Here is a 24,831-nt window from a genome sequence, read left to right on the forward strand (position 1 = left end):
TTCATTGTGTACACCGTGACGTCATAAAGACGGGCAGGTTGAAATCCGCTGTGTTTCAAACCAGCAAGCGTTGTGCCGGAGCTGCTTAGTACAGCATGACTTACCTTGGTGGCGCTGGCCAATGGCGGCACGATTTTCGACGGCAAGCATGGTTGTCCCAGCACGTAGCGTTTGGCGGCACCTCGCTGGTCAGGCCTGGTGCTGTACCAGCGCCCTGCGAGACCCACGGACACGGATAGTGCGGGCTTCTTGCCAGGAAGGAGCTTGCGCAATTCTTTGACGCGAATGAGCGCTGCGTTCTGCAAAGAGTTCACGTAGGGCTATCCTAAAGCCGGGAATAATGCACGCTAGAACGCCGTAAGCGTGAGTGTGGGTACGTTTCAGTTTTGAACAGACTGAAAGGGGCTGACAACTGGCGAGAATGTGTTGTGAGAGGTTGATGGAAATGAAATGACCATGATTTATAGGGATAGATACCAGCGCGCGCTTCGGTATTTGATTAGGAAATATAATTTTAAATTGGCAAGAAATGTCAGAAAGCTAATAAACGACTAGGCCTGGAGATGAAATCTTGATACTTCAATATGTGGTGAAGAGATTACTGCACGTAAGTCCACTGTCATTAGGTACAGTACAATTATTGCTCAACATTGCAGTTAGTAATTATTAAACAATTGGCGCTTTATACTATGCGTATTACGAAGTAAAAAAAGTCCGTGCTAACGAGCGGCGCTTGCGTCGTCCCCCATGCAAGGTCGTGCACATGCTGTTGTAGGCGGGCGAGTATATCGCGAGTTTGGCAGGTACTCAGTGTTTTATGACGTTCCTGTGATGAATGGTGCCATCCACGAGTTGTGCCCTAAATGGGTACATTTTTTATCTTCGTGTCGGCGCTCCTGTTACACTGTACCAACGTCGTGCTCCCCGCCGACTGTCCGAACATTGTCGGCGTCAATACAGTGTGACAGAGGCACTGACACGGAAGGAAAACTGCTGTCGCCGACAGATGGCAGACGGAAATCGGTGTCGAGTCGGCCTAGTGTTATTGAATATCTGTCATTCTCAAGGCACGCTGCTTAGGGCGGGGCGGTGGCCTATCATGCAATTTGGATGCCTCGCTTCCGCTGCCGCTTTCGTCTATCTAAGCATGAGGTTCGGGTGCTACTTCGTAAGGATCTAAACTCTGAGCACGCATGCCAGCTAAAATCCTTTGTTCAAGCTCGCTCAGGACTTCGAGAGACGACATCAGAAATGAGAAGCGCATGCTTGGCTACAGTAACTCGAACTGCCTATCACGTGTAAAAAACCTCGTTTCGTTTTCTATGCGGTTGGTTTCGTTTTGAGAAGTCTAATAGGAAAGCCGTCAGACAGGAAACCGCAAAAATACGTAGCTATTATCGCAGAAATACTTTACCACTTTGGAAAACATGAATCGCAGGAATATCAACTCGATAATGAAAATAATACTTTTTCACACCTATGGCCACACTTGTGTGCCTTCCATTGATGCCGGCCTATTCTCGCTATCGCGCTCACCTATCACAGTTTTCAGTACGCTTCCAACGAACAAATTCATCCTCACTGCTGGTCGCGAAATTCGGATAAAAATTGCTCCACGGTGTATTCCGCGTTATCACTTCATAATTAGACGCTCTGGCTGGTAAGCTTTTCATTGGACTGAAAAAAGTGGGTACCATGAAAATTGGTTGTCATTCCCTCTGAGCCAATCTATTTCGGCATTGAAGAAGACAACTGTACTATGTTCTATACATAGCAGTCAAAGTTGTGGAAGCTGGAGAGACTACTTGCAGTAGCTGCATTCGTATTTGTATATAGTTGGCTGTTTTTGATCGCCATTGTGTGCAACTGTTTCTTATATAAGCTCAGTAAGGAATTAAACAAGTCGTAATCCTACGAAACAAAGACACTGAGGCATACGGCGACTAATGTGTTTTTCTAGGTCATTATTATTTTTGTTTTTCTTGTGTTTTTTTTTTATTTGCAACCCGTCGCGACGAGCTTCGCGTGTTTGCTCGTGCGAGCGAACGCTGTGGCGCCCAGCGAAGCATGAACTGAACGTGCGGACTGATAAATTTTCTTGACCGAACTTCATGCGTAGCTTCCACAGCGTTGAATGCTATGTATAGAACGGAGTATAGGAGCTCACATGTTGGAACACATTTGGAACGTCTATTTGTGACGTGGCGCAGCGCATCACCTTTGCCTAAATATGGTCAATCCTCCATCAAGCCAGACATGCTGTACACTGAGTACATACATCACTCCTGAAATGCTTTAGCCACCACAACCGAACTCTGTGTCACACTTTCATGAGACTGGTAAGCATTGTGTGTAACGGCTGTATAACGCATTCGAGCGCTTGAAGGAAATATTTACTGCAATGAGCGCGATTGAGCAACACACATTGTGCTTATAATGCGCATCAGCCACAAAATGCACTTTCCCTGTCTCCCTCACCTCTATTGTCAACAAATCATTCATCATGCTTTTTATTTTCACCGCAGGATACAAAGTGAAAAAGGGAGAGCCGGAAAGAAAGCCGAAATTGCTTCAGCTTAACAAAGCTCCGGTCTTGCAGACACGCACGGTAGCGGCTGGTGTAGCAATACACTCACGCATAAAGTGTGTATATACCAGTATTTTAAACACAAATACATGTAGATACTTTAATGGTATGGAAACTAGTTATAATACAGTTGTGTAAATTAACTCCCAGTACACAATTACAATCTGTTATCTTCCATATTATTATTTAGCACAGACTGAATCTCATAAGTCACATGAATGCACAAGCAATATATATATATATATACATATATATATATATATATATATATATATATATATATATATATATATATATACATGTAACAAATTTCATAGAGGTGTACTAGAAATAAAAGTTGCCACCAGGAAACGTTCTTTGTTTAGAACTTCTTTTACATACTTGTAAATACATACGTGCATCTATGTTAAAAAATAGAAAAAGAAATTCTGCACATAGGCTGCTGCTTTCGCGACAGACGCTTTGGCAACGTAGCCCAGGGTGTCATCACATCCTCGAAATTTAGAAACGCGAAGACTTCCTTTGCAGTATCCAGTTTAGAGCGCAAACAACACCACGAGGTCCAGGCACAATCGCTGCAGCGGAAACCTGCATTCTAGCAATAATAGTTACAAGTGTGAACGTATAGACACAACGAGAGTACATGATAAGTTCTGCGGAACTGTTAGAGCAATTAACAATACACACCTATAGGAATAAATCCAATATATTAGTTTTGTTTAGAGATAACACATCTACATTTTGTTGGTTGAAATAGTTAAGTAGGGAAGGTAGTGTATATTTAAGGCATAGACAGCCATAATTAGTACGTGAGAAAGAGATCCGCCATGGTGCCTGGCGACGATATGAATGTGTGTGCGTCAATTTTCTTGTAAAGTTGCCAGGAAAGTTAGGTCGGTGCCTGTTAGTTCTCCCAAAATAGCTGGAGAACGTTCCACGCTTTTTGTAAAACACATTTATCGCGCTCTAGAGTTCTTTCATCACTAATACACTGGATGTCGTAAGTAACCCAGACACTTTAGTTTTTGTGTGCAGTTGACGAATAGCGTGTCTGCTATTTCCAACACATACAAACTATAATGAGGACCTCAGAAACCTTCAGCGCACTGAGAAAATAGAGACAAAATGAGCGACGTCCGAATGTAACCCCCGACCTTAGACCTTTGGCAACTTACTGCCTGTAGCATGTCGATTTGACAGCAGGCCGGCACAAATTTGGCGCCAAAATAACATCTCTGAAGGCACTGCAAAATTTTGGCCATACGGATTGTATATCCTTCGAACCAATCGATTACGTAGCTTTTGCAAAACATTAATTACCTGACACAGTTGAAGCTGGCGCGCACATTGCCTGCATCGATCTTGTGGCCTTCACAGACACGTTGAAAATTTTTCAGCATTTGTAGCTTAAACACGTTAGCTTATTTTTGTAGTTTGAATGTTTCTTTAAAGCCCTGCACTATGTGCTTTCTGTATATGTGTGCTTAGCGTTTCTTTGTTCTATCTTGATTTCATCGGTAACTTTAGATTCTGTTCTTGTTAAACCATGTACCCACCACCTCTGTAACACCCTAAAGGCCCTGCGGGTAAGTAAATAAATAAATAACTAAATAAGATGCCATATGAACCCGGCAAATATTGTGACGCGTTCAGTTTGAGAAACATTCTCCCAACGTCCACGAATTCTTGTTTACGTAACTTGCTTTAGAGGTTATATTTACGGCACACACGTTTTTTGTTACCATAACTGGCCCCACCCCTATACAAATTACATTTTAGTGCCACGTTTGGGTCTCTTAGTACGTCTTTCGAACGACGCAGCGGCCCTTTGCACATTACCTCCAAAGAGGAAGTAAATGATTATATTGTAAATATTTCCAAGGTCCCCATCTGAGTTACATAAACGAAACGTTTATTTCGGATCAGCAATAGCCTGCGTGCCATCCTCTTCAATAAAATTTTGATGTGGTATACTTGGTTCCCTCAGAAGCCAATAGAAACTTTCTGACGCCTGTAAATTAGCAGAAAGATATAGTCTGGCAATCTTAATGCAGCCCCTAGTTGACCCACGCGTAAATCTTTGCTCGCACTTCACCGCTAAGATGTCGCGTAGTTATCAACAGATAAACATACATGCAGTATTCTCAAAAGCAGTCAAACGGTTTTCAACCTCGCACGGCCTCGTAGTACGCAATAGTTTCGCATGTGGCATAATATAGCCTATCTTAAACATCGACTGAGAATTCATAACTACTACGGTGGAAGCATTGCAAAAGCTGCGTTAGATTTGTTGGGAGCAACCTATGTTATGCGGAGACAGCCCCGTTCTTGAGTAAAAACTGACGGTTGATGAACAAAATCACCCCCGTCCAACAAAATATAAAGAACGCAAAAACCTTATACGCAATGTAGAAGAAGAATGAAATGTACTTTTGACGGAAAAGAACTGCGTATTTAGATGTGCTTGAAGCTCATGCGTCGTTGTGTGGCATCATTTGTCACGGCAAGCAACATATTGTCACAGTGTTACGCCGTTGAGTAACGACAAATATTATTGATTCATTAAAATATATGTCCAATAAAAATGTTCACGTGTACCTGGGCTAAGGAACCACATTTCCTGCTATCGTATTTTGACATGTACAGGCTCGTCTACTCTTAGGGTGAACACGGCTCACCGTGGCCGCGCTCCGCGGGGCGCCAGTGCGTCCGGCGCGGCGGCGCATCGAAGCGAAGCGACGCAGGCGCAGACGGACCTCGGGGAGGCGCTTCGCGTCGTCTGCTACAGCGTTGGAGCGCGCCGCTCTGGCTTTGCTGTAAAGTACGCTTCGCTAGACCCAGGTGACTGAGCGACCGAGGCGGCGTGGCGGGAAGGCGCACTTCACTTACTAGAGCATTTTCCAGCTGGTTCGGTCTACAGCTTGTGAGCAGCCTGCTTAATCAATATACATTAACAGAAACAAGCTTATCACCACATAAATTACTTAGCATGTTTTTATAAGTAATGAGGGTAAAAATACAGTCATTTTTTCGCGCTCATTATTAGGCTGGGGCGTAGAGGCAACGCTTGATAGTCGTGTCAGAGACGTCACCCAGCCAGAGGCTTTTCTTAATTTCCCGAGCGACAATGTTCATGTATTCAGCTTCAGTGGTCACTGTTTGCCGGGCTTTACGGGGAGCATCCGCAATTCTTCCATTCTTCTTGTAAGCCTGGAGTATTCGATTCACAGTTTTCAGTGGCCTTTTTGTCATCTACGATATAACGCGTTGAGAATAGTTTTGTAGGCACATATCTACAATGCGTCGTCTTTTTCCGGTACCCGCGACATGGCCAGTTTCCGAAAATGCACCGGGGAAATAAAATACTGCACTGTTACAGCGTTCTTGTCGCCGAAGTGCCCCGGCAACCGACAACCGAACAAAATGCAATTCATCATGCAAGTCGATAGAAATGCGTTTAATGGAAACACCTCTGCTGTCTTTCGATTTGATGAGTCATCCCAGAATATTTAACTCGTGAGCGGCCAGTCACTCACTTGAGCAGCTGTTGGCTGCACCAAATCACCATAGTAAGCTAAAATTGAGTAGCATGACCTAGGCCAAAAAAAAAGGGGGAGGGGGTGGGGCTCGGCGGTAGATCCGGCTGACGCCCATGGTAAGTTAAAAAGTAGACTGGCCTTAACATAGCAATCTGGCTTGGGCCGGGCTTGGCTTTTACAAACGTCGAGCCCGTTGGCCGACCACCGGCATGCTGTCGGCAGACGACACCGGGCCGGCCTCATGACCGGCGGTTTAATTGTCGTGGCCGCGTTCGTCCTACACACGGACCGGCCACTTCCCCACGACGACAGCAGCATCGCTTGTTCAAGGCAAGGTTCCTGTGCCGTATTCATATTTGGGTTTTACACACTCAGCCTCGCCACACCCCTAACCCCTAAAAAAAGAGAAATCAATTCCTCCTTTTCTCCAAGTTTATCCGATGCCCACCTATATGGCGTAACGCAGAGGCCATGTGCCGCTTCGGGACTCATACCGCACAATTATATGCTAGTGAGAATATACATATGACCTATTCCGAGGAAGTACTGAAATGAAATACAAGCGAGTAACGACTTAATTACCCGGCAAGACGTAATTTAAGCTAGAAAACAGACATGTATATTATAGATTTTCCACTTCAATTACGCGGTCGGGCAAGGCCTGACTGTCCCAACGTGGGAGCGGCCCGCAGCGCGCTGAGTCGCGTACCTCAGGACCTTATTAAAGTTTTGCATCCATTCATCCATCCATTCAATTACCTATTCAAAACGGACAGAAAGGGCATTCGCATGCGGTGTGCATCGACTCCAAGGAGAAAAAAACAAACAACCAAATAAACGACGGCGCCACATGTTTCACTCCACCTAATCAATGTAATCAAATAACTGACGGACGATTCCTCTAAATAAGAATGCGACTTCTCACGTCAGGTAGCCGTCAAAGGACCGGCACCGCTTCGACGATTTTAACCAATCTGTGACAACAAAAATATAATGTAGAAAGATGAAAAGGGGGAGTAAAACTGCCGCCAAATCACTTGCTATGCAGGGGAGAGCCCTTTCCAACATCGCGTAAAGCGCTCCATGCACCCCCTACCAGCGACATTAACGCGTCAATAAGAAAGTCGCGAAGTAGCGGATGTCACTTCTTAGTTGCTGTCGAAGTAATATTATTGCCCTCCTTAATGGTAAAATCGATGGCAAACATGATGATGCATGATTAAACAATCGTTCTCTAACTTTCTGTGGAATTTATTGCGGGTTTCGGTCGCTTCTTTAGGTCAAATAAGCACATTCGTTCTAGCATCAAGACATTCGCGAAATGGCGCGCTAGGCTCATCACATGATGACTCCAACGAAGAAGAGCGCGCCTAATAGGTTTCTCGGTATGCACTACACCAAGTGCTGTGAGAGTCAAAAAATGGCACCAGCCTAATAAAGAGCGCAAAGAAATGACTGTATTTTTACCCTTATCACTTATTAAAAACATGCTAAGTGATTTATGTGGTGATAAGCTTGTTTCTGTTAATGCATATTGATTAAGCAGGCTGTTCACAAGCTGTAGACGGAACCAGCTGGAAAATGCTCTAGTAAGTGAAGTGCGCCTTCCCGCCACGCCGCCTCGGGCACTCAGTCACCTGGGTCTAGCGAAGTGTACAGCAAAGCAAGAGGAGACGCGCTCCAGCGCTGTAGCAGACGACGCGAGGCACCTCCCCTGGGTCCGTGTGCGCCGGCGCCGCTTCACTTCGATGCGCCGCCGCGCCGGACGCACTGGCGCCCCGCGGAGCGCGGCCACGGTGAGCCGTGTGCTCCCTAAGAGTGGACGAGCCTGTACATCCGCACTCTATCGCGGGATATATGGAGAGGAGACTAGAAGGTGTATATATATACATATATATATATATATATATATATATATATATATATATATATATATAGGGAGAGAGAGAGAGAGAGAGCTGTCTGAAACGTACAAGTGTACGCACCAAACTGACAGGGTACACATATTGTGAATTTTCCATCTTCGGCCCTCTTAAAAACGTCGAAGGCAAAACCCTGCAGTCGTCGTAGTTGGAGTCGACATCGCCGAGGTGAGCTTTTGATATGAACAGATCTGGCATCAAGATGGTTCTGCACAGAGAAGGTAAAGGAAGAGAAATAACACAAAGTATAGATGAGAAAAAAGAATGTTAAGAATAGATGTTGTTCGTATACCGAATCAAATGCAGAATATTTCTGTCCTGCAAAGGAAAGAAGTATAGTGTGTTAGTAGCATAAAAATGTTAAAATCGAGGTCAAATAAGCATGTTGAGTTTGTTTTCACTTTCGATGCATCGATTGCCAGCAGATAGAAAGATTAATCTGTACATTTATTCACTAAAAATGGGTTATGGTGCTTAACTTTTGAATTATTTACCCTAAAAGGCTAATGCAGTTACAAGGCCATGCGGAAGATTATCTAGTTTTACGATGAAAATTTGGAATGAAGTTACTGTCACAGTTACGTGAACAAGAATGAAAGGGAAAAGCCGAGCTTCCTTTCCAATACCAAGGCCAAGGGATTGTGTGAAGTAGATGCTCGAGGTACAAGTCAGTGGGAAATAATAGCAAAATTCAATTCGCAGGCCAGCTTGCTTTTACAGTGTACCTGTTTGGAGGTATGGGGTGTTCATAGCCTGTGCATCTTGCAGCTCCAAACACACAGGCTACCACCGCTTAAGCTAGGCGTCAGTGTCCGGCAAGCTCCATTTCCTCAAGCCGTCATATGCGCAATAGTGTGCTCCGCCAGAGATTTACATCCAAGTTCAGCGGAACAAAATACCGACTTGGAGAATTTACTAGCATCTTATATTAACGGGTGAGCAATAGCAACAAAATTGGTGGTCAACCAGACGGAATAAAAGCATGCGATACTTTATGTTTAAGGTTTTACGTATCAGCGCTACTCAATGTTTAAATGCAGTCAACATTCAAATCTTTCTTTACTGATGTTCGGCCGTATGGCTGTTCCTGAGAAGCCTGCCTACCAACGTTCCCGTGGTTGTGGCCCACGCCCAGGAAAAATTTCCGCCAGCTATAGTAAACACATTGGCGTTCTTTGTAAGTGTGTCGATGTCTCGGAGACTGAAGCTGAGAAAAACTGGCTCATATCAATGAAATATATGATGACGCGTTACAGCGGATCTTCACAAAGAAGTGGCACACCACCGCCGACGTGACTTATTCGAGCCAAAGCTTTGACGAGCTTCTCAAACGACGTGCTTTTACAATCCGCCCATCTGCGCCTAACAAGCGAAGCCCAGATCTGGGTTGCTATGCAGGATGCACCGAGTTTCTTGTTCGCACAAGTTTTTCCCGAGTTTGCTCGGTGGCAGTCAGTGAACGAAGATAGAGCGCAGCGCGCAAAAACAGCAGGCAAAATGAAATGTCGACAAAAAGTCGCGTATGACAACATGAGCGCGCCCTGCGTGGCACACCGCTTCCGCATTTCAATCACAGAAGGCTGCGCAACGAATTGCGTCAGCGCCGCGTATTGTTACCAACGTGTTATCGCAATTTAGCAATACTATGACTTCGGCTGTCTACCTCCACACTTGCGGTGAGCCGCTTGCCACGCCTTTATCGGGCTTGTCAACGGCGTGCTTCCTCTCCAACCTTATATTTCTATCATCCGTCGAATGCTAACAGGGCATATTCGGCGAATTCATGGACCTACACTTTCCCTCAATAGAATACGTTAAAATACAACGAATAAAATAAAAAAAATTCTTTAGGTTGTTGGTTTTTCGTTTTGAACGCTATACACTTCTGATGACAAACGAATGTTGAGTGAAATATTAAATTTTGTACTTTTTGCCTCGAGTGGCGACAGTGAGGCGAAAGCTTACAAGCGGATACATCCTAGAGGATCACACCCACGAGGAAGTTATACAGTGAGTAGTCGGCAGGAACGCTGCAGTGGTATTCTTGATAAAGTCAGTCATGACTGATCTTACCATTCGCTGTCCTTTAGAATAATGGCAACGCCACGTCGTGGCATGGCTGTTCACCGCAGGAGATTCACTGAGGCTATCAAGGCCGCCTAGTTTACCAACTAAAGAGACACTCTAGCCATAAGGACAGGAGCAATGGCTGTTGCTGCAAAATGGCGGTACGGTATATTCTAGAGTCCGAATTGTTACGCAGCAAAGTAAAAATGTACCAGTTTATCTTTCTGCGTGAAGTCTCCGCGATGCATTGCGAAGAAGAGCGTGCTGCCCAGTGACTGAATTCATCACTTATCATTGCTTGTCCTGCAAAGGTGCTTATGTTCACATGTACGCAGCATCTGAGTGTGTTGAGCACTCCAAGGTGCTTGCCGATGGCATCCGCTCGGGCTAACAGTGATCGCAAATGGATGTCGTAACGAAACCGCATAAATCGCACTTTGACATGTGAGGGCTCCTGTGCGCTGTCATTAAATTAGTCTTCGAGCGAAGGAAGGTGTTGCAACTGTTTCGGGGGCAGTGCTTGGAATGAAGAAATTCGATTGCACTGGGTCTAGAACAAGGAGTGATTCTCCATGCTGACCGTGTTTGAGACACTGCGGCTCCGATGTATCACCAATGGCAAAGCAGCCATCTCAAACGACAGTTGCGTTACGTTGTCGTTAGAACACACTACACACTCCTCATCGACGGCGCATAGACGCATTGCGAGCCACTGCACGGACGTGGCGATGATAACTATTTACTGTGCGCTACGTCGCGCCAATGCAGGAAATGAAACCGCGTTGTGGGGCCATTACAGCCGGTGAAGATATATGAGTAATCCAGCGATAGTCGACGCTCTGTTATTGTTAGTGGTCCTGAATACATCACCGATGGCAGTGCGTTGTGCGTGTTTTATTTCGGTGGTCAAGATATGCCTCTCAGCTCAGCATCGCGTCACTGTTCCCGAAAAATACGTTGGGGGTGGCCCAACCGTGGTGGGTGCGCACGCAAGCGCTACATGCCCCGCGCGGGCCGTGGCCTATGCGTTTTATTGACAGGCGAATTCATGCCTAACTCCTACACAGCTGACCCATCCCCCCCCCCTCCCGATGTTGCATTCTGGGAATATGGCACTGGCACCTGCAGCCTGTGTCATCGCATCCAGCGGCAGCAATCCTCAATATGCCTGTCTCGACCCGTTCACCTACATGACCGACGCAGAGTTTCAGCATTATTTTCGCCTTTCCAAAACGTCATTTCTCTGGCTGTGTGACGAGTTAGGCCTAATCGCTCGTCTGCGAAGACAGTGTGGCGGGTAAATTAAGCTTTCCGAGCACAGATTTGTGTGACTGGCCTAGCAGGAAGAGTTCGTGTGATTGTTTTGGCTCCCTCCGGCTTCACGCGCCCAGCGTCCCCCGTGCTCAAGTGCCACATCACGTCCAACAGCGTCATCGGATTACTGGGACACCTGCAATGACCTGTGCTTCAACCCGTACCAACAAACCTGCAAAGGCGAAGTGGTCACGTTATATAGGAAGATTCAGAATGGACGCCGAGTTGCCTTTCGGTGCAACTGGTGCCGAGAGAAGTCGCAGTTACACAGTATATCTACACTGCAGGGGCAGAGAGGCGAAGGGATTTACTTCGCCCACACGGACCGTCTCGGCCGTCCGAGCGTTCCGCTCTGCAGGCGACAACTGATTTTGCTCACATAAATCGTGAGTAGATAGATGTGTGTGGCTGTTGTAGATGGCCGCTGACGTGTTTGCTCTGTCGGAGCAAGCCATCGCTGACCGCAAGAACTATGCCCGTGTGGTCATGAAGAACGAGCTGCTGGGGCTACCTGCCCTCGGTGGCCCCAGGACGATAGTGCAAATTGACAAGTGCCTTCTTCGCGTGCCGCGAAGAAGGCACTTGTCACGACGACTCCTGATTATGGGCGGCAACGTTCCTCCGAGCCACCAAAATTACAGTGGTGCTGCAGATCGTGCACCATGGGTCTCCGGCATGGCCCACGCGACCACAGGGGATGTGCGACTTTACAATGTCAGCCGACAAGACCCCGTGACGCTAGGCCCCAATATTGCAGCCAATGCTAAGCCAAGGACAATTATTCACAGTGATGAATGGGCCGCATACAGATGCACCCCAAATTTAATGAATGCTAGCAGGGCGAGCCTCAATCTGCAATGGGAGATAGTCAACCAGAACGTGAACTTTATGCACCCAATCAGAGGCAATCACACAGGAAAAAATAAACAAAAACAAAGATAGTTGTTGTCATAAATTGAAGCGCCACCTCGTCAGTGGCGGGTACAAGGTAACTGCACCGCTAATAGAATCTTACCGGACATGGTAAGACATTAATGGCCTATTGCGCTGCAAATACCCTTTCTTACGTTTGTTAGAAGCCAGGGATCAATCGGGGATACCCAGTATGGAGGTGTATCACAAACTGCACTAAAATAAAACGTAGGTTTCTTACCCTTTTCTTGTAAGAGTGTTTTCCGGCATTCCACCACGCTTACACGTTAAGTGCGCGGATAACCACTTCTGCGCTAGCCGGCGCTCACTTCGTCTCGCAAACCTTACTTTAGCGCCTGTAAAAAACGACTTCTTCAAAAGCCCATTGTAAAAATCAAGCGTACATAAATCTGTACTCGGAAATGGAAGCGCAAAATACGTAGCCAGCCGCGCAATGCACGTAGCGAGCCAATCAAACCCAGAGGAAAGAGGAGGTAGAGCGTTCCCTCTCGTGGTGTAACACGAAACCTAATAAATTACAGATTTGTCCAATGTGGATTCAGTATCCACCTCGCAAACTTTAAGATGCTTATAAACCACATTAGGGTGGGTAATATTCTTGTACAAAACAGGTTTATGTTCTAACGTGCTTGTGCATATAATGGACTCGGTGGAACGACAAACAATTGAAGGAAGGCACCGACCATGTAACAACGGTAGGATCGGTTGAGCCACTTTGTCGACCACGCATAAGTCAACACTCAAAGGATCATAGTTGCGGCAAGCAGGAAGTTTACATATGATTTTCCGTCTGCGTTTTGCAAAACCTACTGATGGAAAGCTATATGTGCTAAAATACACACGAAAGATACACGCTACTTGAAGATGAAGAAAAATATTTCTTCTCCAAAGGGAACCGTACAATAACATAGTAGAATGAAGGCTGACACTGCAGCCGCAATGCACGCGTAATCACCGAGTGGCATTAAAAAAAATAAAAAAAATATAGAGAAAGGCATATTTTCCTAAGGCATAAATACATGTCATGTTCAATTATAAACACCGTTTGAGCAGCCTGAACGCATATACCAGCGCGCGAAGTACTATGAATGACCCTTCTGAGAAGTATTGCCAGCAGTTCCCAGTGGCGTGAGCTTGATGCGGCCTAATCCACTTGATCGCAGCGTCGCCATAGTAGTTTTGGTCATCGCGCACCTCACTGCAAAGCTTGCGCCGCCCCAGCCGCTACTGCCACTCAACCATATTCTATTACACTTTGGTCAGTACTGCACACAGAATCCGTAGCAAGTCCCAGAGGAGGTTAACCCAGCGCGCTGCGCATGGCGCTGCCCCGGCACTCTGCCTACGCGACGCTTCGCCTCGTTTCTCCTACGAAACGTTCATTTGAGGAATAGCCATCCGTTGGTGCGCAGGCGCGAGTAAGGGCAGGCATGAGAGATTAAATGTGGGGGCTTTTGCTCCTTGAATATATGACTCTGCCTAGGTACTACGGAGGGGGTTTCTTGCACGTGTGGTATGCGTTTGTCCTCTAGACATGCGGGCATCGCGGAGTGCGGTCTACTTTGTTTACACTCCACCGCTGGCTGCCAGCGCGGTGAGGCAGTGGGCACGGACGCCCCATTTGGCGATCGCTGTGTCTCAAGGGTCAAGGTTCCGACTGGTGTTGTGCAAGTCGCGCGTCCCTTTATTTTCGTCGCGATGACAGATTGTATTTTTACAAGCACTGCTCCAGGAGGGCACATGTAACCGGCAAACGGAGGCCTCAGAGAGCCCCTGAGGTTATAATAAAGCAGGCGGCACAGGGTCTACGGGACTCCCAAGAGGTAGCGGGCGGATGAAAGCTGGAAGCAGGGTGGCCCGTGGGTTGGGGCCGCGGAGGCCGAGGCGTGCCAGGGGGTGTTCGCATAAAGCATTGGCTGTCCGCGATAGCGAACAGCCGATCTTATGCACCCTTGGCACGCGCAGGCCTCGGTGAGCCCCAACATACGGACCAGTCCCGGTCGAAGCCTTGGTGTCCTCGTTGCCGCTTTGGTGTTCTGGAGGCTTTGCCACTAATGCGAAATAATGGCACGTTGTGAGAATTTGCAAAAAAAAACAGAATTGAATAAATTTAGTTTCGTCAAGCTGCGAACTTGTTATGCTAACTTCAGCACTACCGCCCGCCACGACTTCTGCAACACCAATAAGAACTTTGCCTCCGAAGGCACGTCCGACAGACTTTGCACGAACGCCGCACGTACGAGACGGTATGTCCGATGCAGCGGTCACCAAATCGGGCGTCAGAGCCCGCTGCTTTATCTAGCTTACCACGCCGGCAGCCAGCATCCGAGCGTAAACAAATTCGACCCCACTTCGCAATGCCGGCATGCCTAGGGAGAAGGACCTACAAACACGCGCTAAGAAACCTCCGTACAGCCTACGCAGAGTCATATCATAGAATAAAAAACAACTTTAGAGAAGGGAAACTGTACATTCGACAGTGGTACGAAAATATGCAATGGCAGCGCATGGAAGTTAGCGGGGCGGACGCCAGATGGCGCTGCTCAACCAGGAAGCGGATGTGTTTTTTTTTTTTATGCGAAGCATATTACGAGAGCTCAACCCAGCTCCTCAGGCGCGGCGATGTCGCCATGAAATCACGTGACACCGTGACGTCACGACAGAGGAGAAGTGGCTTTGGCTCAACTCTTGCAAGACGGGCTGGCTGGGAATCGAACCAGGGTCTCCGGAGTGTGGGACGGAGACGCTACCACTGAGCCACGAGTTTTTTTTTCTTTATTCACAAAATGACATACATAAAAACACGTTGGACTACTTGGACCAACGTGACAAGCTAAAATTTCTTGAAATTCACTAATTCATCAAGATTACCCAACCAGTCAGGCGGATCTGCCTGTACACGATATATCTCACGTATGAAAATAATGCTTTCAACCACGAGTACGATGCTTCAAAGCGGTACAAAAGCGCCTCTAGTGAATGCGGTGTTGCCTTAGAAACGAGCTGTTTCTAAGGCGTGCGTCTCTTCCTCAGGCGCACATTTCGTTGCCGCGCCGAACGCTGCTTTGCTCGACGCTCACCGCGTCCAATGCGGGCCGCGTAGTCGCTGCCCTGTAGCCCATTGTCTTACACCCCTTGGCGGGTTGACGAGAACGCTGTCGCGTTCCACTCTTGAAGGCGAAGAAGTAATGCATGAGTTGTTTCTTCGTCTAGCCGAACCAAATATAGCCAAGCAACAGCAGTTCACCAGGCTAAACAGTGGTTCAACAACTAAAATAAAGGCTAGTATGCTTCGCATCCTGGGCTTAACCTTACCTAAGCCACAGCCATTTTTTAGCAATATCCAATATGGCCGCTTTTCGCCGGTCGCGTGCGCTGGTACGCGCCGTGCTCACCCTGCAGCCTATGCGGCATGCTTCATTGCCTAGGCTGCCACGTAGCTGATGCGTTCTAATTGCCAGGAAACCAAAGAGTCGCCGCTGACGTCCATACAAACAACCCACAAGTGAGCGAACAGGACGCGTGACTTTATTGGCAGAAGAAAAGCAGTGCACCTTCTCGTACAAGAGCAGAAAGAAAATTTGCATCCCGGATACGCTGAGAAGCTCACTTAAGTCGTCGCACATGGCGGTCTGGTAACGAGAGACAATCAGCAGCGCAAGCAAATTGCACAGTGCCCCCCACCTGTTTGCACCGACAGTCTCCGTAACTCACATTACGAAGCAATCAGGTCACGCTGGAATCTGCTGCCACAGCCAACAGAGCGACATGGGCTACCCGGCATTTTAGCGTTAACTCCTTTCATGCCTGCACGTTTCTTTTTCTTCTTTCGCGTACCGCTAATGCGTAACTCACACTTGGTGCCTCACATTCTCAGTATGGGCATGGTCAGTTTTGTGGGCATCACCATTTTGCAGCCACTTTTGCATAGGCCTTTCCACACATGTGGCTATGAACGTCATGCATTTTTGATCATGTAATCACGTATGGTGCTTTCCGTTCGCGCCACATCACGTCTGATGAATGCCCACAAGCCTAATTTGCCCACTGCTGCAGCATGAAAGGTCGAACGGGGAGCACAAATTATGGTGTGTGGAAATTGGGAGCCATTGCCACTGTGTGGACTGCACGAGCAGATGGTTACCTCGCGAGACTGTTGCCCAATGCAGCTGACGAGATCGTCACATCCAAGAAACATAACATGGCAACCACGATCAAATGAGACTCAACATTCAGTCACCGCATAAGGTTCAGACAATACACCGTACATTGGCTAAGATCAACATGATAACAGTCAGCATTCACGCACTATATGTCGCTTACAGAACATTCTGCTATCCGACTTCCGGCACAGTGCTTGTCTTCGTCGCACATGGCAGTCTAGTAACGAGTGACAAACGGCGGCGCAAGCAGATGGGACCCTGTCCAATCTGCTTGCACCGACAGTCGCTGTAAGTTGCATTGCAAATCAATTAGGTGATGCACGCACATGCTGCCATAGCCAACACAGCGACATGAGCTACCTGGCAATTTAGCGTTACCCCCTTTCCGACCTGCATGTTTCTTTTTGTTCTTTCGAGGGCCTTTAATGGGTTTCTCACAGTTGGTGCACCACCTGCTCTCAATATCGACATGGTCTGTTTTGTGGGAATCGCCAATTTGCAGGCCTTTCCAGCCATGTGGATATCAACCTCATACATGTCGGACCATGTAATCACGTATGATAGCCCACGTTGACGCCAAATCATGGCCGAGGAAGGCCACAAGCAAAATTTGCACACGGCAGCAGAAAGAAAGGACCAAATTTGGAGCACCAATCACGGTGCGCGTAAATTCGGAGTCTATGTCGCTGTGCGGACTGCACGAGCAGATGCTTACCCTGAGTGGCTGTTGCCCAATGCTACTGACCAGGCCGCCACATCCGAGAAACCTAACACGGCAACCGTGATCATGTGGTACAGTATTGAAATAAGGCTATGCAATCAAATCACTTCAGCATACTTCCAACATAACGAATTGGCACTATACACTATACATTGGCTATTGTCCACATGACAACAGTGAGCATACACGCACACGGGGCGCTTGCGGCACATTCAACCTTCCGACTGCAGGCATAGTGCTTGCCTTTGTCGCACATTGTGGTCTGGTAACAAGCAACATCCAGCAGCGCAAGCAGATTGAACAGTGTGTCCTACGCGTTTGCACTGACAGTCGCCACTGAAGATGAGCAACTTTCAAAAGCAATCGGGTGACGCAAGCATCTGCTGCCGCAGCCAACATAGCGACATGAAGTACCTGGCATTTCAGCGTTACCTCCTTTCTAACCTGCACATTTCTTTTTGTTCTTTCGCGTGCGGCTAATGTGTAGCTCACACTTGGTGCCCCACATTGTCCAAATATGGGCATGGGCGGTTGTGTGGGCAACCCCATTGCAGCCACATTTGCAGGCCTTTCCACCAATGTGGATATCAACTTCATACACTTCGGACCATGTAATCACGTATGATAGTCTTCGTTGAAGCCAAATCATGGCCGAGGACGGCCACAAGCAAAATTCGCATGCGGCAGCAGCAAGAAAGAATGGAATGGGGAGCACCAATCACGGTGCGTGTAAATTCGGAGTCTATGTTACGGCGCTGACTGCAGGAGCAGGTGATTGCCTCGGGCGACTGTTTCCCAATGCAACTGACCAGGCTCCCACATGCGAGAAACGTAACATGGTGGCGAGCACCATGCAAGTCGGACAGCAGTGAAACACGAATCCGCAACAGATCACTTCAATGTAGCTTGCGCAAAAACACAGGCTGTCGAGCAAGAATAGCAATTCTGAACGAGACTAGGAATTAAATATAGGAATTACAACGCTTACATCCAAGAATAAAGCCACTCTACCTTGCAAGCACTGAAAGCCAAAAACATGAAGAAAACTTCATTGCTGTATAGCACACATTGCAAATGTTAATGCAAGACACACGCCAATGCCGCATCAGCTATTTCAGGAGAGGAATTACACATGGCAACATACACTAGAAAATACTGCTACACATATGTTATGTTACGGCACAGTGACTGGTATTAAGTATGAGGAAAGAATTGATTGGCCTTTAATGTTTGGATGAGGAATGATCTTTAACAAGAATGTGGAATGAAGAAGCTTGCATTCATTGGAACAAAATTATACTTGGCAGAAATGGTATTTGACAAGGCTAGGAAGCTCATTAAGGAAGGGCAAGCTGACGGAACTCTTTTGGTCAGCGTCGTCTGTGCTTGTTCAGAGGTTGCAGGTACATGTGAGGACACATAATTTTTGTTGTTGAGGCACCTGGATGACTGGGCCAATATCTGTGCTGGTGCAATGATGGCAGAGGCTCTTTTCACTCTTGACACAGTCGTCTGTAGACTTGATATCTCATCCAAATACTTCTAGAACGACTTCTGCGTTCGTGGCGTAAAGCCTTGCGAACTCGGCTTCAGCACCTTCCTGTTGGCGTAGATGGGGGCTCCCGTGATGAACAAGATGTGCTTGGCACAGACCCTGTTAGGGCGGAACAGTGACACATGAGATACAGCACAGATTATCCAAAGTCATGTAGTGTTTTCTCTCATGTTCGAACCAATGATACTGAACTGTAAATGTGAACAACCGTTCATATCATCTGCTCCAAACACAAAACATGTATCTGAAGACTAGCAAGCCAATACAGCATACATCAAGCATATTTATTTCTGAACCAGGTGTTGTTTACCTTGTGGTAGAAGCCCAAGCCCACACAGTTACCTTGTTGTAGCGGGCAGCAACTTCTCTTTAGTGCGCGGAGTTTGTTGCTTTATACTGGTGCCGTCCTCATTACTGCATGTCTGGAACAGAAATTTTTGCTGCATCAGAAATTGAATAAGCACAATCTTGCAATATGAAATGCGAAAAGGTGCGACATATATATTTTAATGGTTTGTAACTGACTGCCCATATGTAATGCAGCATCTAGTTCGTTAACTTGTCTCCACCTGTACGTTAACGAGAGCAATATTACATAAGGATTCAGGCAGCGATATTAATTGCAGAGCACACGCAAATGTACACTGTTTGTTCCAGGGTGCTTAGCAGCATGGTAAATAAATATTGCTACTCTCCATAAAATTGATGTCTGCCTAACTACAATGCATGTCAACAGCTTAAGTATTATTAAGATCACAAATGAGAAAATTTGTGCGCTCATTTATGCACTAGAAGAGATCGCACTGCTGCTTTCACAAGCAAATGCATGAAAGACATGAAGCTATTAAAAATGATTCATTCTTTTTCAGCATAAACGTGGCGCACCGCTTTACTGCTACAAAAATAAATGTCCTCAGGTAAACCAAACTGAACAGCAAGAACATTTGGAACCAACAGGTACGAAATATGGGTTAATTATCACGCGTGAAACTGTTTGATACATTAAATTCAGTACTTTAGCTTCAGTTTATCAAAGAGTAATTTCGTTATGTGAACGAAAGAACTTGCAGGCGGACTCGAAAAAAAATACATTGATAAGGCTACTCTGTCACCCATGACTACGGCTACAACGAGATAAAAAATGTGACGCACGTTCCAGTATCGCTGTCTAGTTCGTGAATTCGCACTAAATGTTTATTTCGGAAACAGCAACGGAGGGTCCTGACTGCCCATATGTAATGCAGCATCTAGTCCGTTAACTTGTCTCCACCTGCACGTTAACGAGAGCAATATTACGTAAGGATTCAGGCAGCGATATTAAACAACTCACCGGTACTGCTGTCCTCAGTCGCAGAATACGGTTGCCGTTTCGATGCAGATGCATGGCTCACGACCGGAACGTAGCTTTCGGGCTTACATGTCCGCTTGCAAACACGTCCCTTCACCACAAGTTAAATAACGGGAGAGATCGAAGAGCAATAAACTAGTTTTAGCAACAAAGAAACAACCAGTCTAAGCGTACGAACGAATGAATCCGTGCCGCCATGCACTCGAAAATACCGGTAAAAATTTTAAATCCAGGCCAGAGGTCACGTGGAAGACCGATGATGATGAACGCTATTTGTGTTTATAATGACAAAATACAGTAAACTTACTAATGAAAGGTGCAGTATCTAATTAGTAATGATAATTCTATGGCCTATATAATGAATAAACATGCTTCGGTAATTGTAGGAGAAAGATTGTAAGAAAAAATTTCGCTTATTATGGTGCCCCTAGCGGGAGATATTAAAACTACCTCCAGCATCCCTGAGTGTTTCTACTATGCTGGTTTCATTAGCAGCGGTGCGGTCGATTTTTTCGCCCTCTGTGGCCATTTCTTGAACTTGGGAGTGTGCGGGGCGTGGTCATATGTTCAAAGCGCAAAAGCCCGAAGATTTTCTCTCTCGCGCCTGCTCTTACTCGCGGCGCACAAACGGCTGGCGTTCCCTCAAATGAACGTCTCGTATTTCTCCTTGCCTGCTGCCCTCAATGCCAACTAGACCTTGCTCTAGGTGGCGTTGCTTTGCCGCGCGTTAAGCGAGCAGTTTCGTACTTTCCCCAGTCCGCGGTTCTCTTCTTCACCTCCAGGCGCCTTGCTCCACCTGCATCGCTTCCTTCACGGCTTCAAACTTGCCTTGGCCTATTTCGCTGGCGGGCCACTTGCGCTTGCGCGGGAAAATATTCATTGGAAGCTTCGCGGGAGCCGTTAACACGGTAAGACATCTCTCCGGAATGCCGACTAGTTGTCCGGCAAGGTGCTTGGCAAAATCGTCACTTCATTGCCCTTTCAGCAAATAGCCGCTGGTCTTCGAGACAAGGCTGATAAAGAATGGCACTCGTTTCCCTGCACTGAGGTCAAGCGACAGTCTCATGGTGTGCTTCTTTTTATTGTTTGCTTTAATTGTGCATCGTGGAACACGTCATGGCACTAATATTGAAGTCTCTATGGTCAATGCGCCACGTGGTGGCGCAACAAGGAAATTGAATGAAGTGTCCCCAATTCCTGGATATGACGCTTAACATGTGAAAGCTGGTGTTGAAGCACTTCTCTTTTGAAAATTTGCGTATTCCGTTTGGTAGTGTGAAATTTCTTGCCGCTTTTTAAAATTTATTCTTGTCCGTTTTTCCTACATGCCATTCATGCATAATTTGTTGTTCTTCTTTCCCACTAACATTGATTGTTTTATTCGTAACTATCTGTGCTCCCAAACCATTTGATTATTTTTTTCGCGGCGGTTTGCATAAAATCAAAGGTAAACATTGGGCAGATATCAACCTGGCTGGAGACGACTGAAGGAAAACTCCAGCGAAAAGTTGTACTTGTAGCGAACCCTCATGTCACCCTCCTTTGCTATCCAACTTTTCAACCATCACTTAACTTGCTGACTCTCTAAGTGTACAGTGACATAATTCAAAGAGTTAGTGGTCATGCTCTTGCCCAGTTTATTTAGTTTTCGTTTGTATTATATGGTCATCTTTGCAGCATCAGCACAGCCCAGAAGACTGAGCTGAATTTCGAGCCGCTAAAAATATTCCCGCGAGGCGTACGTTCTGCGGAAGTGATCTAGCCCAATAAAAGCATATGAATCGTTGACCCCCGATAACTCTATGGTAGGAGTGAACAACTCACTGGATGTTTAAGGTTTAGTGGTAATTCAGTCCTGTGGAACCTACACGACACACAGACTGTATTCAGAGTTTCATTCATTGCTCACTCATTGCTCAAGAAAATATTTGGCATCGGCGAAGCAGCTCAAATATATCCTGTAACTGTAAATGACCTGTCAGTTTGCAAACGTGTCTCACGTAGATTCAGGAAACAAGTTTTTTTTTATTCTGAATTTCTCGTCGAGGACAAAAAAGAATCTCTGAGGCATGTGTGAATTCACAGAACAGCCATACCTCTGCATACCTTCAAGTATGTTAATTTTTGTACCAGCGGGTTTGGCTATCCTGAAGCATCAATGCAATTGCAAGTGTATCGATCGCAATGCTTCAGAAATAATGGATCGCTACGAATCGAGACGTCGAAGATACACGTGAGAACGGGAACGTACCTGAAAGCCGACGACGCATCCTTGGCGGGCACTCGGTCATGCTGTGGCCTCCACGCCGACGCCAGAAACGTGCGCACTCGTCGGTCAGGGTGGCTGTCTTCACACAGGCTCTTAATTCGCTGAAACACGTCAAAGTCACCATTGTTGCTTGCATAAAAAAACATTTTCTAACTTTTCTTCAAAAATGACCCGGGTGAGACACAAGAATGACTCTTTACTGCTTCCTAAAAGTGCACACCGTAACTAGTTATCGAAAGAATAGTGGACTCGTTTAGGCCTGTACTATTGAAAACCCGCGGTGGTCAGATATCGCAGGAAAGTGAAGAACCAGAACCTGCATTTAGATGATGTGATGGTTTGCTGATTCAGTTCGCAGATGAATGTGACGTGGCTAAGCTGGAACCGTTAGCATGTCTGTCAGCTCTTCGCGGTGTCCTCGTGTACCGCGCCAATACATTGCACAGATGCCATGCTCATCCGCAAACTGAATCAGAGATCCGTCCCGTATTATGAATCCACCTATACACGTGTTTCTATTCGAAGAATGAACGCCACTGGCAGTGATGCTCCGCCCTGCGTGTTTTAGAGCTCAACTCTTTGACGCCCGTCTCTGCGTTTCGCGTCGGCATTGTGCCTTGCCGTAACCAGCTCCGTAGCCGGGGCCAGAGTGTTGCTGAATTTTATTTTATTTTTTTTACACCTGGCACCATCTCTCGCGCAAGGCCCGAGCCTTGCTCTCTTCGCTTCTCCCCCAATGCCACCCACTGTGCGGCGGCAATCAGAGTGTTGGCTCGGTGCCGGCTGATCTCAGTGATGTGCTGCTGCCCAAGACGAAAGGCATAGCCGCCGCCGTTCGCCACTGCGCTTTCACGAAAATAAATACAAGTAGTTAAACGGGCGCGGGAGGGAACTCACTGACACTTATAGTTTTAAGTAAGTGCCACTTATAGTTTTAAGTAAAAATACTGTGTCGATCATTTCTGGACATACACGTGTCACACGTGTCACAATTTTTGGTATGTCTGCGACAATAGTCATTGTGTTACGTGTCCTGCTGGACGTGACTGCACATGGTGGTATTTATCACGTTCAAATTATTAAGTAGTCTTATGTAAGGAACTTCATTTAACTTCCATAATTAATTACTTAATGAAGTACACTAATGACGGTGATGTGCGGTTGCCAAGACACATTTGCAACCATGGTAGGCAGCGAGCGCATTGGCTCGTGAGAAGAGACACTTGTTCCCAATGCCCGTACTCACCCTAGGAATATGTTGTCTCCAAACCAGGGATCCAATGATGCATTTCTGGCTACACACTTGCTTCCGGCCTATGCAGTTACGAGACGCGTATAATTGGAGGTTATCTTTTGGTAAACAGAATGAGTCATCGCCGAGACGTGGATTTGGACAAAACCCATTTCTACTCCAACGCACGCAAGATTAACGACGCTGGCTAAATACGCGGCACCGAGACGATCTTCCGGATGCGACCCCTACTGAAAGGGCTATGACGGGGTCACATGTGCTCAACGCCACGGCTTAGGCAGGTTGCGCTGTGACAGATGACGTCGTCACATTGTGAAAGTGACTTCGACAGCCACCATGAGCGCTCGCAATTTCCGCCACAATTGAAATGTTATGTGTGAGCACGAGAGCAAATAAAGTTACCCAGAGTTTGCATTGCCTGATGTAGGCATGCACAGAGCTAAAGAAATACGTCACAAACACTGATCGAAGACGGCGATGTCATCCACAAATGGGCCCTAGCACAGGCTAGCGTCTCACTACGAAGCTTTGCATGTCGAGTTTCTACAGGTATATGTATTTTCAAAGGGTCAGCCACCGAAGCTCCGTAATTGTGGATGATAATAAATAAATAAATTCAAGCGACCGGAATCTGGATTATACCGTCTCAAGGCCCGAGAAACAAGAAGACACAAGAAAGGGGGAATGACTTCGCGCTCTTTTTTTCTGTTTTAAAAAAAAGTCACCGGCGATTACCATACTTTCTAATGCGACAGCGCAGCTTTATGCGTGTTTTCATTTCGCGTAATATTGACTGGCGTGTTAAACCTGTCTCGTGCGGTACATTCAAAACGGAGCGAAGTGTGGGGCGTCTGCCTCGCTAGTCGGGTGATCGCGAGAGGTAGCGCGTGGCTGATGCGTAGGCGCAATGCATAGCAGCCGCCATAGACGAACCTCGCTTCGTGCAGCTATTTGTTTCCATACATATGACGAGCACTACTCTAGCACTATATAGTAGCCATCATCGCCGTACAGCCCGTCCTTCGCGGCACTACGCTGTTCTTCTCATGTTTTCGTTCCACCAGCCACGAGAGCGGCCATACGTCGCGGCGAAGTCGTGCCACCAGGGTCAGTGGCGACAACATCCAGGGAGCGTCACATCGAGCCATCCTCGTAACCATT

At 46.7% G+C, this 24,831-nt stretch overlaps 1 protein-coding gene across 3 annotated transcripts in view; it reads right to left on the minus strand.

Moving 5' to 3' along the window:
* Window positions 1-24,831, minus strand: part of LOC135899464 (uncharacterized) — a 146,686-nt gene that overhangs the window by 41,012 nt on the left and 80,843 nt on the right. For all 3 annotated transcript variants that reach the window (XM_065428732.2, XM_065428733.2, XM_065428734.2), the window contains 3 exons: window positions 22,401-22,519; window positions 8,112-8,256; window positions 105-299 (listed from right to left, as the gene is read on the minus strand). In XM_065428732.2, the coding sequence (XP_065284804.1) occupies window positions 105-299; window positions 8,112-8,256; window positions 22,401-22,519 (459 nt within the window). The remainder of the gene's footprint in view (window positions 1-104; window positions 300-8,111; window positions 8,257-22,400; window positions 22,520-24,831) is intronic.

The sequence above is a fragment of the Dermacentor albipictus genome, chromosome 6 (genome assembly GCF_038994185.2).
Source record: "Dermacentor albipictus isolate Rhodes 1998 colony chromosome 6, USDA_Dalb.pri_finalv2, whole genome shotgun sequence".
Classification (NCBI taxonomy): Eukaryota; Metazoa; Arthropoda; class Arachnida; order Ixodida; family Ixodidae; genus Dermacentor; species Dermacentor albipictus.